The sequence below is a fragment of the Simochromis diagramma genome, unplaced genomic scaffold, assembly GCF_900408965.1.
Source record: "Simochromis diagramma unplaced genomic scaffold, fSimDia1.1 OVJJ01000371.1, whole genome shotgun sequence".
NCBI classification, from domain to species: Eukaryota; Metazoa; Chordata; class Actinopteri; order Cichliformes; family Cichlidae; genus Simochromis; species Simochromis diagramma.
This window is the reverse complement of record NW_024386920.1, coordinates 1,690,285-1,703,420: the sequence shown is the minus strand read 5'-3', so window position 1 is coordinate 1,703,420 and position 13,136 is coordinate 1,690,285. Positions and strand designations below refer to the sequence as shown.

General features: G+C 40.3%; 1 protein-coding gene across 1 annotated transcript; it reads left to right on the top strand.

Moving 5' to 3' along the window:
* Positions 1–472: 472 nt before the first annotated feature.
* Positions 473–12,709, top strand: cops3 (COP9 signalosome subunit 3). The gene is made up of 12 exons (XM_040036671.1): positions 473–742; positions 1,715–1,844; positions 2,546–2,658; positions 2,937–2,986; positions 5,165–5,257; positions 5,355–5,534; positions 5,628–5,768; positions 6,759–6,932; positions 7,622–7,708; positions 7,948–8,061; positions 8,187–8,267; positions 12,324–12,709. Exons 1-12 carry the CDS (start codon positions 688–690, stop codon positions 12,375–12,377), a joined length of 1,272 nt encoding a protein of 423 aa, XP_039892605.1. The 5' UTR covers positions 473–687; the 3' UTR covers positions 12,378–12,709.
* Positions 12,710–13,136: the final 427 nt, after the last annotated feature.

The following is a 13,136-nucleotide window of genomic DNA, read 5'->3' as shown; positions in this document are numbered from 1 at the left end:
AATACGTTTGTTTGTGTGTGTGTGTGTGTGTGTGTGTGTGTGTGTGAGAGAGAGAGAGAGAGAGAGAGAGAGAGAGAGAAGAAGATGCTGGAGGCAGACCATCTAAGTCTAAGACCAAAACTTAACTGGTTACTGGTATTTAAAGATATCAAATTTATTCCATTTTAAACAAAAACTTGATTCAAATCATATATAAATTCAATCATATTTATCAATGTATCAATGTCATCATATTTTCGTTTCCCCAAAGGAGCAGCACTATAGTGGTCCTGTAAAAGTAGTTAGACAAGAGGTCTTACCATAAAACATCTACGTTAACCCCCGGTATGTACGTCACTTCCTTTATTTCCTAGTCCTCAAAGAGAGAAGTAGAAGTCCATTTTTAAATAAACACACACTCGCGCAATATATATCTATATATAGATATATATATCTATCTATCTATATATAGATAGATATATAAAAGCAAGTGTGTTTCAATACTACCAGCAAATCTGGTTGCTGGCCCTTTAAGAATTCAACGGTCGGTTCTCCAAACCTCCTTGCGGTCTGTTCTGTTCTTACGATCTCGCGATAGCCTCACCTCAGTGGCGGCTGTGTGGCCCCCTGTCTTAGTCCGGACGGAGTTGTTTCTGACGTTTGAATGAAATACAGTGCAAATTACCTCCACGTTGGACCCAGGAAATAATGGCTTCAGCCTTGGAGCAGTTTGTGAACAATGTGCGGCAGCTCTCCGCTCAAGGTAGGGTTGATAAACTCATTAGAGTCTGAAGTATTAGCTAGTTAGCTAGCATATGCTATCCAATGCCTTGCCGATAGCTAGGCAGTCAAACTGGTCAGAGGCTTCTTTTTGCTTTATCATGTAAACACATCGCTAAAACGACCTTATGTCGCTGTAGTTCCTATGTAAACTACCACGAGAAGATGCGGTATTACACAAGGACCCGAAGGATAACTGCATAACGTGCATGTCATCAAACTAGATGTGAAAATTATACTTTTTGTTTTTGATCTAGAAAATAATTTCTGGGGACTGCCTACCGGTAGTCCCGCCCTAGCCTCATATAATTGGCTAGCGGACTGAATTGGCAAATATTATTGGCTCGAAGTCATCTGTCAATCCTGCTGGCATTACCTCTGTTGCAAGGCCTTGACAGGACACTTGGCCAGCCGATTTCAATTGAATTGCCCATCCGCAGCGCGGCGGTTATACACAGTTTTATGAGTCCGTGTGTCCTCTAGGTTTATAAAGAATAGCCTCTTTGGATTCGTAAACAAGAAAATTCCTATTTTATCCATAATTTGACCAATTAAACAACAAAGAAAATGTATCACTGTGCATTATTTCTCCTATCAACTTTACTGATAATAGTTGTAGTGGAGTTGTGGTCATACTGATTGTGTCTAGTCTTTGTAGCGTTTCCAGCTAAGTTTTTGTCCATGTGCCCTCCTTGTGTGCTTTGCAATGTAATAACAACCTTGTGAAATAGAAACCTGATGACATTAAATCTCAGCATAACAACCTGATTTTATTCTACATCTGGTGGGCTGGTGTCAAAAATATAATCTGCACCTAGACCTGCAAAACAAGTTACCTTAAGCCTTTAGAAAGACACCCTAGTTTGGACTTCCCATAGAATTAAAAGGTCGGTACAAAAAGTTAAGTGTGGTTAAACTTCTCAATGTTGACCTTAATTTCCCTTCATCCCTCCAGGCCAGATGACTCAGCTATGTGAGTTGATCAACAAAAGTGGGGAGCTGCTGGCCAAAAATCTGTCCCACCTGGACACGGTGCTGGGGGCCCTGGACATCCAGGAGCACTCCCTAGGTGTGCTGGCTGTGCTGTAAGTTTCCACTATAACTTTCTTCTGTCTCAGTTACCACATGACAAGAAATTTTTCTCATAAAGTTTTTTTCCCCTCTAACTGGTCTATTATTATTATCAGTATTATTAATATTAATATTATTATTATTTTTTTTATTAGTTTACATTTTGGTGTTTCACTGCACTCTGCTTTCGTTTTGCTGTTCTTGGCCAAGATATTCTCCTAATGTTGTGTCTATTGAAGGTCACGTTGTACTTTTTGTGTTGATTGAGGAAGAGGCGGTAGTTCTTTAGAGGAAGTCTCTTGGAAAAATGACAGAGCCAGCTCAGGATTTAGAGGAAAATGAGAGGAAAAGTTGACAGATAATAAGTTCCTGCATATGATGTTCTATTGAAAGGGAATAATCTCTCTCACTTCTTCAAATTGTTTCCTTTCTTTAAAATTTCCACACATTCTCTGCACTATAGCAAATCCTGCACAGACGTGACACTGCTAAAGGTTTTCTGTTGCCTTTACAACTGATAATAAATAACACAGAAATGAAAGCTATTATTTCCTGTTTACAAAATCAATCTCGACCCAACATTGCGTCTGATCGATAAATTTCCCTCCTTACTCAAAACTCAGCCCTTTAGCTCTAAATGATTTTTAAAAATCGGCAAACTAATGCTAAGTTTTGGCTAACCCCCCTTCCTTCCTTCCTTCTGCTTTTGCTCCAGATTTGTGAAGTTCTCCATGCCAAACATCCCTGACTTTGAGACGCTCTTCTCCCAAGTCCAGCTCTTCATCAGTACATGCAATGGGGAGCACATTAGATATGCAACAGACACTTGTAAGTCTCATTGTTCAGTGAACTTGTTTTGTGTCAAGTTTTTTTTTTTTTTTTAAATTTGTTTTTGTGATTGTTAAGACAGAAGCATTTTGTGTGTGTGTTTCTAGCTGAGCTGTCATGAATCGCTACTTGTGTTCATATATTTTACACAAGGTTATATAAATGTTGTTGGTATCAGTCACAGCTTTGTATCAGTGGTTTGAAATCTGTTATGTGGATTTGTGGGATCTGGCAGAATCCACATGGTTAATCATAACTCCTCTGTTTTCCTGCCACAGTTGCTGGTCTCTGCCACCAGTTGACAAACGCACTTGTAGAGCGGAAACAGGTAAGAATGTCTCTTTCTATCATTCTGAGCCTAATCCAACTAAGGCTACGTTCACACTGCAGGTCTTAATGCTCAATTCCGATTTTTTGATCAAATCCGATTTTTTTTTTGTCTGCTCGTTCACACTACAAATAAAATGTGACAGCCAACGCGCTCTAGTGTGAACCCTCAAAGCGGCCCGCATGCGCAAAAGAAGACCTCACACACAACGCGCTCTGTTTAGACCCAGACCACACAGTATTGTTTGACTGATGGCTCTTAATATAAAGACTTTATTCGGACTTTACGTTTCCCAATTTTTTTTTAAGTTATAAAGTTATTTACATATGGCCTAATAATTATCCTTATTGCTGTTTTAGAGAGGAGCGGTGCTTCAAAGGATAGTTGCAGATTTCTGTCAGAATCTGCAGATTATACAGTACAAATAAAATATTCACGTTTCTCCAACGTTGTCTTCCCAACAGTTTCACTAACATCTACACTGGATGGCCAGGAAGCGTCCACGATGTCTTCTCGGGCGCTTCTCCGGCGCTGATAATAGGCGTCTGTCTTGTGTCAGTGATGTAAAAGACGGATTTAATGTGACATGACCGTTCAAACAGCAGTCGCTTTCTAAAACATCAGATATATATCGGATTCAGTACCACATACGAAAGTGACTCAGGTCAGGTTTGAAAATATCGGATTTGTGCTGTTCACACTGTCATACCATGATCGGAAATGGGTCGCATAGGGTAAAAAAAGGTTGGATTTGATGCGCTTTTGCCTGCAGTGTGAACGTAGCCTAAATAGTGATGTCGTTTAGGCTTGACAAAAGTAGGGCTATGTTGTAAAAGTGAATGCTTAACAAAAAAAAGAACATAATTGCATTTTTAAATTTTATTTTTTGTAAGAGAACTGTTAAGATTTGTTCATGATACATCTCCCTAGAAGAAAATGCCTTCTGCATTCTCTGTCCCTCTGTAGATTATGCAGTATGTAATCCTGTTGCACTTGTGCCAAGCAGTTTGTTTTCATTCAGCCCGTGCAGTCGGCTGCACCGTTGTGGCTGCTAATGAAGATCAAGAAGCTTTAATATCAGCGGAAAGAACAGAAATCAGGCAGGCTTTCTGTATTTCCTGGTGCTTCTGTAATTCTTGGTTTTACACTTCATGAGTCTGACTAGTTTGTGGCTTCAGAACTTTTGTCTTCTGTCAGAGGCCACATGTTTTTAAACAGTGTGTATTTATCTGCAGGCTGCTGATGTAGTGACATCCACACAATTGTATCTCTTGAAGCTAAAGGGGTTAGGGCCTTTCCTGTCAGCAGTTCATTTGATATCACTCACCCTACGCGCCACCATTGCCATACCCTCGTCAGCATTTCCTACTGAATTAGATTGTGTTTGTGGGATCGGGTGCTTTCTTAAGGAGTTGGTATAAGAGTAATCCTTTCTAGTTGTTTATCATTGCTCGGATGGGCGTGAAGCGAATGCAATAACAGTAGTCCTTGTTGTGGTTCTTAGCTTCAATGAACAAGCAACCTGTTGCTGGTGCTAGCTATAACCTACAAGAATTACCACCAGCAGCTACAGCTCATGAGGGTGGATGAGAGACTCTGGAGAGTAATATTAAGGACTGCCACAACAGTAAGCCAGGTTGCAGCCACTGAACACTCAAAATAATGGCGAGGAGACTGCCAGCAGACAAATGTATACTTGGGTGTTGATATATCTGGATGGCCAAATCAAGTCTGTGCGTGGGGAAACACTGCAAGTGTATTTATCCGCGCTCTCACAAGCAGCAGGAGAGTCACATGACCCTGCTGTCTAATACAGCATCCAACCCCCCAACCCCTAAACTTCCTTCCACCTGAATGATCATGTTAGTGTTTATCTCCTAAATGCTGTGTGGCCTACATAGTGTGTGTGTTGCATTTACCTTGCAGCTAAAACCAATTTCCCCCCTTTGGTCAGAATGAAATGAGTCAGTCACAATCATTTTTCATCACAGGGCTCACATGAGTCATTTCATCACTAAGACAGCGCTGAGTTTCAGCACCACAGTGGAGCATGTTTTCCTTTCCCTTCTTGATCTAAATATTTTAGCGTGTTCTTCAGGCCCTGACTGTTTCCAGCACATTTGGGTGTCTCAGGACGACTTTCAGCTTAGTAACTCACAATTTCTCCTCTTCTGACAGCCATTGAGGGGTGTCGTGGTCCTAAAACAGGCAATAGACAAAATGCAGATGAACACAAACCAACTTACCTCAGTTCACGCAGACCTGTGTCAGGTAAGTTCTTAGCATCATCCCAGTTGTAATCCCAGCACATCTCCTTTTCCATATGCAGTCTAAGCCACTTGTTCACCTCTTATATGTTCTTCTGCAGCTGTGTTTGTTAGCAAAGTGCTTCAAGCCAGCCCTGCCCTTTTTGGAGGTGGACATGATGGACATCTGCAAGGAGAACGGAGCCTACGACGCAAAGCACTTTTTATGTTACTACTACTATGGTGGCATGATCTACACGGGCCTCAAAAATTTTGAAAGAGCACTGTATTTTTATGAACAGGTACTGTCTTTACAGTCTTTTTGTTGCCTCCTGAATTTAAACGTTCTTTGCGGCATCACTGCACATGCTTTTGTTTTTAATTTTCTGTGACAGGCAATAACCACTCCAGCCATGGCAGTGAGCCACATCATGTTGGAAGCCTATAAAAAATACATCCTGGTGTCACTTATTCTCCACGGCAAAGTGCAGCAGTTGCCCAAATACACTTCACAAATAGTAGGGAGGTTCATCAAGGTAAGGATGCATGACGTGTGGGTGATATTTTTTTTCTTTTTAGAGGTGTAGCCAAGAAGTGTCATTTTCTAAAATCACCAAAAAGTAGTAATAATAATAGTGTGTTGATGCTCAGTAATGTATAGATTAACATTTAGGTTCATGCATGAAGAATCAGTGATACAGATCGACAGACAGGCTGTTAAAATGTTGTTTTTTTTGCCTGCTAGGCTGAGTCTCAGTGGGAGGGTGAACCATTCATTCTGTTAGCTAGAATGTGGAAAAGTTATTAAGCTGAATTTGATGAAACGTCATAGAAAAGTGGAGCTCGGGCAAAGGAAGAACTCACCAACATTTTTCTTTAAAGTTACGATAAGAGCATCAGCATTGGTGTAGGCATCAGGGGTAGGATGTGAATGCACTTCAATTATTGGTTTACACTAATTGGAAAGTAAACACCTCTGAGCACCTAAAAGACTCAAAGATGAATCGTTACTTGGACAGAGTCAAAAGCACTAATTTCAATCAGATTTGATAAAAATACTGTCACACACGAGGTGAACACAAAGGCTCACCTGTCATTTTGCCTTTTATGTATCAGACAGCTGCTCACACAGAAAGTTGTTTGTTTGTTTTTCTTCTCCCACACTGTGCAGCGCTGCTTTGTAGCCTCACGGCTCACTCAATAACTGAAGAGCTCACTCACTTAACTGAACGCAGCAGAACAGAGAGTCAGTAAAAGCAAGCAGATCAAGATGTCAGTGTCACGCAGTAGCAATTTTTTTTATTTCATTTATTTTTTTGTAAATCAAAAAATCACTGTGGGCTGTGAAAAGCAGCAAAATCTGCTCACAAAGTTTCTAAGTTTCAACAGCAACTAATATTTGGAACAGTTGAATATTTATGTGCAGCCGTAGTGTGAGCCCATCAGGAAAAGCCACTTATTTATTTTGCTGCTACTGAGCTATCCGTCTATAATTGCGTTTGCTTTTTTTCTTTTTTGTGCCTCAGCCCTTGAGCAACGCATACCACGAGTTGGCTCAGGTTTACACCACCAACAACCCGGCCGAGCTGCGCAGCCTGGTCAACAAACACAGCGAGACCTTCACACGAGACAACAACACGGGCCTGGTCAAACAGTGCCTCTCCTCTCTCTACAAGAAGAATATCCAGAGGCTAACAAAGGTGAGCTGTGTGTGTGTTTTCTATGTGATGTGTGATATTAACACACTCCCGATGGCTTCAAGAGATAAGCCTCACTGGGTAGCTTGTGCGACTTTACTTTAGGAAATATTCAGTTGTAGGAGGAGAGACGTCAAGAAACGTAGAAATGTCTCTGTCGTCTCGAATCATCTGTGGCGCAGTTCATTAGAGGTCACGATAATCAAAATGAAAGGAAACGCAGCCAAAACATGGGTGTGCCAAGACAGATGCTGACATCTGATAACTGGCTGTTGGCCCATCTTTGCTAAAACGACTAACAACAATGACTCTTGAGCTTTCAGTTTCCACCTGTTGGGTCATCTTGTTCACATTACCAAGAAGACTGAAGTTAGAGGGGCTGTGTGACACATAAAACTTGAATTTCACACTCCATACAGCCTATAGGTTAAATCCAGGCCCAGTGCTGTCTGGATATCACTTTGGGTTATCTTTTAGGTTCATGTTGCACATGCCAGCTCAAACAGACAGGCACAAATCCAAAGCACCAGCTAGCCAGACAATCCAGAGTACTGAGAGCTTCTTTACTGAGGTTAAAGAGACGTTCGTTGAGTTGTCAAGGTATTTATTTGAAACAAACTGGAGTTTAGATGGTGGGTTTTTGCCCATTCACTAGATCTGATATCGGTTTTTCCTCTGTGCGAACCCCACAGACCTTCCTGACACTGTCTTTGCAAGACATGGCGAGTCGAGTGCAGCTTTCAGGCCCGCAGGAAGCAGAGAAATACGTCTTACACATGGTGAGTTCTCCAGAGAGACCAAAGCACAAAAAATACAATCCAGTTGATGCTGATAGAAATCACGATATCCAACTTTACGTGTTTGTGAAATGGTTTGATATTTTTTTTAGCTATAGATGTATTACACAAGTCTTTTATCTGTTGTGTTGGACCGTTTTGGACTTGAAGGCCTTAACGACCATATAACAATAGTCTTTACGCTGGATTTTCTGCATTCCCTCTTGTTTTCTTCTTTGCAGATTGAAGATGGTGAGATCTATGCTAGCATTAACCAAAAAGATGGTATGGTCTGCTTCCATGACAACCCTGAAAAATACAACAACCCAGCAATGCTCCACAAAATTGACCAAGAGGTGTGGAGGCTCAGATCTGTGTTCACTGTTCTTGTGCTTTGCATGGATTGTTTGCAGTTGCAACACACAAATCCTGCATGAATTTTTGAAAATGAGCACGTGTCTTTTTTTCCCTCTCTTTTCAGATGTTGAAATGTATACAGCTGGATGAGAAACTAAAGTCTATGGATCAGGAAATCACAGTAAACCCACAATTTGTGCAGAAGGTGAGGGGGGGGCTCCAGCAGCACTGGAGTTGCTTTTTCTTATTTTGGCTTATGTGTGTATTTTTGGTAGAATGAGCCAGACTAAAGATGTTCTCCTGTCGGCGTGTATGTTGTCCAAAAAGTTCAAATTTTAAACTTTTTATTGAAGCAGAGGATAAGATGCTTAGAGGTTTAGAAACAGTGTGATCACTGTTTGTTGCACATGTGGCATGCCTGAGCAGATTGTGTTGCCAAGTCACATGGTGTCTTCAGTCACTGTTTCATGAAATCCATTGCTGGGCGTTTGATAAACACTGACTCCGTAATTCTCCCTTTTCAGTGTAACTGACATGCCGCTTGTTATGCAATGTGCGATCATAAGGTTTCGCATTTCCATCCATAAAAACCAAAAACTACACCTGATTCAAATTATAGATCTCTCCCTTCAAGAACATTTCCAACTGTGCAAGTCAGAAAATGGTCCTATCCTGGTGCTTCTTTTTCTCTTTTTAAAGATTGCCCCCTGGACGTCCTGTTTTGACCGCTTGCCCTTGTATGTCTACATTTACACTATGGTGCTAAAACTTGCACAAATTTGCACATTGGCTTCCGTTTCAAACTAACCCAACCTTCCTTATGAAGGGTGGCGAGCCTTTGGCTGTAGACAAAAACCAAGACGCTGTTTTGGATGAAGAATCTGATCCAAGCTTATCAGGTCGGGAATGTGACCACAAGAATGCTTTCACTTTTAGTTTTTTGGGCCGTTTGTGGGGTCGTTCACCCTAAACTCAGGTGTAGGAGGCTTTCCCAGCTATAACAGCGTGAGAATTATTTTTCTTAACCAAATATTTATTAGTCCTTTATTTATCCAGGTAAAAAATCTCATTGAGATTAAAAATCTCATTTTCAAGAGAGACCTGGCATTATGGCAACAAAAGTCAAAATACACATAAGTATATAACATTTAAAACAAATACAATATCCATACCAACATGTATAAAATATACAATAACAGATCAAATTAAGAGTACATTAAAAACAATCACACTGAGTAAAAGAGTTATTCTCTCGTTCCTTTAAGACAGACTTAAACTCTCCCAAGGTAACCAATTGTGATTGATTCTGATCAATTCTGTTCTGATTTTTGGGACAATCAATTGTATGATATTGTGAGAACGAAGGCTGTATTGATGGAACCAGCCCAAGGAGAGATTTATAGATAAAGATCAACCAATGGGAGAGTCTGCGAATATGCAAAGATGGACATTTAGCAGCAGCGTACAAAGAACAATAATGTGCACGATTTCCATAGCCAGTAATAAAACGTAAAGCACAATGGTACACAGTATCCAACCTCTTTAGGTGTAGTGGGCAGGTGCATTCATAAAAAGCAGGTCACCATAATCCAATAAAGGTAAAAAAAAAAGTTGCATGAATCAAGTGTTTTCTCACTTGGAGGGAGAAACAGGATTGATTTCTAAAAAAAGTAACCTAGTTTTAGTTTTAACTTTGACACAAGCCTTTGAATGTGAGTTTTAAATAACAAATTCTGATCTATAATGATCCCTAGATACTTGTAAGATGTGACCATTTCAATTTCAGTTCCTTGAATTGTTTTAATCTTAGGAGACGTAGCTAACAACTCTTTGCCATTTGAGAATAACATGAACTTGGATTTCTCTGGATTTAACACCAACTTAAGTTGAGTTAAATGGGACTGAACTACATCAAAGGCAGACTGCAGAAATTGCAGGGTTTGTGCTACTGAAGGGGGTGAACAATAAATAATTGTATCATCTGCATAAAGATGAAATGCTGCATTTGACAAATTATCACAAAGGTTGTTTATGTAAAGAGAAAATAGCAATGGCCCTAATATGGAGCCCTGTGGAACTCCTTTGGATACTGGGAGAAAAGAGGAAGAAGACCCAGCAGCATGGACACACTGTTTTCTTGCTGACAAGTAATTTGAAAACCAACTTACAGCATTTACAGATGGACTAAACAATATTGGTCTATTTAATAAAATAGCATTGTCAACTGTATCAAAAGCCTTTGACAAGTCAAGAAAAGGAGCAGCACAGTATTTTTTTTGCAGTCCATTGAATCAACAATGTCATTAACCACTTTAATAGCAGCAGTCAGGCTCACTTTCTATCAAATTGTGAACCATTGTGCTAATAAAACACAAATTAATTTGTCAAATCTGGCTAAAGTTAGCAGCAACCTGCCTTCCTTGCAGGCCTGCGTGGTTTTATATCAGTTTAATCTTACATATGACATACGAACGCTTATTTTCTACAGAAGCTAAATGGTTTGCACAGCTGTCGTCTTGCTTATAGTTCACCTCGTTTGTTTACACCTTTCCATCATTGAGAGGCGCTGCCTGGGCTAGTCGTACATTGTGACTCATTTTGTAATTTTGGCTGTAAATTTACTAAATAATTCTCAGCTTTCAAGAACTATTTGAATTTTCTCTCTGGTCCACAATGGTTGAGGACCAACAATAATGTGAAGTGCACATGGTAACATCTGCCTGTTCAGACAGTAGTACCTTGTGAATACTTTGTGCTACCACAATACACCAGATATTGCTGTAAAGCTCGTCTTCCCTTCCTTCCAAAACAGTTTTAAATTTTGTCTCAAGAACAAACGGTGATGGAGCTATGGACATTTAAAGTTAACTGGCTTGGATTTTCAGTGCCAACAAACAAGGACAGCAACTTTTAAACGACCAGCCAAGTAGCTGCACACTTCCTTATTGTATATATCAGACCTTCCCAAAGTGTGGGGCCCGCCCCCTAGGGGAGGCGCGTTATGAAAAGGGGGAGAAAAAAACAAGACGCTTGGACACGGCTAGCACGGGGCGGCCACAGAAACACAAAGCAGGAAATGAAGCATAGTTGAATATGTTTCCAAACCAACTTCATTCTAAGCCAAAGACTTGAAAATATGGTGAAGCATATCTGCCCTTTGGTTTCACCTGCACAAGTGCCAAGGTAGGTCTCCCCTGCAGAATTGGTTTTCGCTGGGCTCTTCAAATCACGGACAAACAGCATCCCACATTCTTGATTTTTAGTTCAAACACTTGCTGTAATGACTAACTACTCCTGACATTTTGGAGATGTTGGCTCTTTATACAGTAAAGTTACAGCAGGATACAAATAATATCAGGCTGATCCTGCCAGGATTTGTTCCCCCTGTCTAAATCACGGACTAACAGTATCTCACAGTTGTTTATGTTTTTCAACCCATTTTGCACAGAGAGGCATTTTTTGAAAATGTTTTGATAGCAATGTTGAATATAATTACACAGGAAAACAAAACAAAACAACTACACGTAAAATAATCACACCGCGACGCCTCTGACTTTCTAAATAGAGGGACAGTAACTCTGTGTGTGTATGTAAGCCTGTAAAAACCGAAGATAGTCAGATTAACAGTATTTTGTCTCTATCTGCCATTCTGCAATTCATCTCATGTAAACAATAACGTGGTGCACAGCGTGACGTGGAAGGCACATACCTTAGACGTTGTGTGACGAACGCCGTTTACGTGTGGACGAAACGGCTGCATTGTCAAAAATACTCGTGTAGGTGTGGATGTAGCATAAAAGAGTTAGTAGTTAATTTTATTACTACCTGTAATTTATTGCAGATTACTTGTATTTGCTTAATTGTTTACTAAATGTTTGAGGTGTGAAATAAACCGAAATGGAGCAAAATAAGGGTGTGTGTGGTTGGAGGATGTGTTTGTGCGTGCGTGTGCGCATGCACCCGCGGGAGGGGGGGGGTGCGCGAACATTTTTCTGGTAAAACAAAGGGGGCCCAGCAAAAAAAGTTTGGGAACCACTGGTATATATCAACACAAACTGGGGAAAAAGTCTAAGGAGTTAGTTCCCAGAATGGCAATACGCCCTACCATCAAGTAATATTGGGCATTGAGACCTGAACAAAACAATCACTCATTGTTGGTGGAAGTGCAGCAGAAACTGGTTTGCAGCAGTGGCTCCGCCTGATGTGTTCAGATAACAGCTTTGATGTTTTGTGTTGTTTTTGTTTTTTGTTTCCCCTTCAGAGTATGGGATCGCAGGAGGATGATGTCGGTAGCAAAACGTCTAGTTATTCCTGAGGGGCCTTGGATGGGGAGAGAACGCTGCAGCCACCCAACACGTTCTTCCCAGGATGAGTTGGATTTTTTTAAAAGAGGAAAAACAAACATTCTATCTCACATAAGGACATTGGTCAAGGAAAATCTAATTGTGTGGAATGATGATAAATTTGGTTATTCTTACTTCACAGTGTCTTAAGGATAACGTGAGATCCTTACAGAAAAAGGAGGAAAAAAAGAAAAAAAATTGCAATTTTGTCAGTGTTTTATTTATCAATGTTCAGGTTGAAGCGCCACTGCTACATTAACAGAAATCACAATAATAAAAACTGGACTTATTTGTTCCAAACGTATGTGAAAAATCTCACTGTTTGTTTTGGTTCTGCTGCATGATGGCCGTGACTTTGAGGGCATTACGTACAAGGTCAAACATCTAAAATTGATGAAGAATGAATCTGATAAAATTCTGCATTTGTAAAGACTGCAAGCGATCGTTTCCCTCTCACTCCTGCCGGTTAGAATGTAGATATCATCAATAGTGAATCTGTACACATGGACATGCCCTTGACCAAAACTCGGCACAATGGAGGAGTCGTTCACAATCTGGTGCACTGTTTTGTTTTTCTTTTGTTTTGTTTTTCTTTTGTTTAGGGTTTTTTTTTTGTTTTTGTTGTTGTTTTGTTTTTTTTAGGTCGGATCCACTAGAGGTCGCTAGAGCACTGTACAGAAAACCGATTTGACAGCTTGTTATTACAAGAGGTGAAGTCAACAGATGAAACC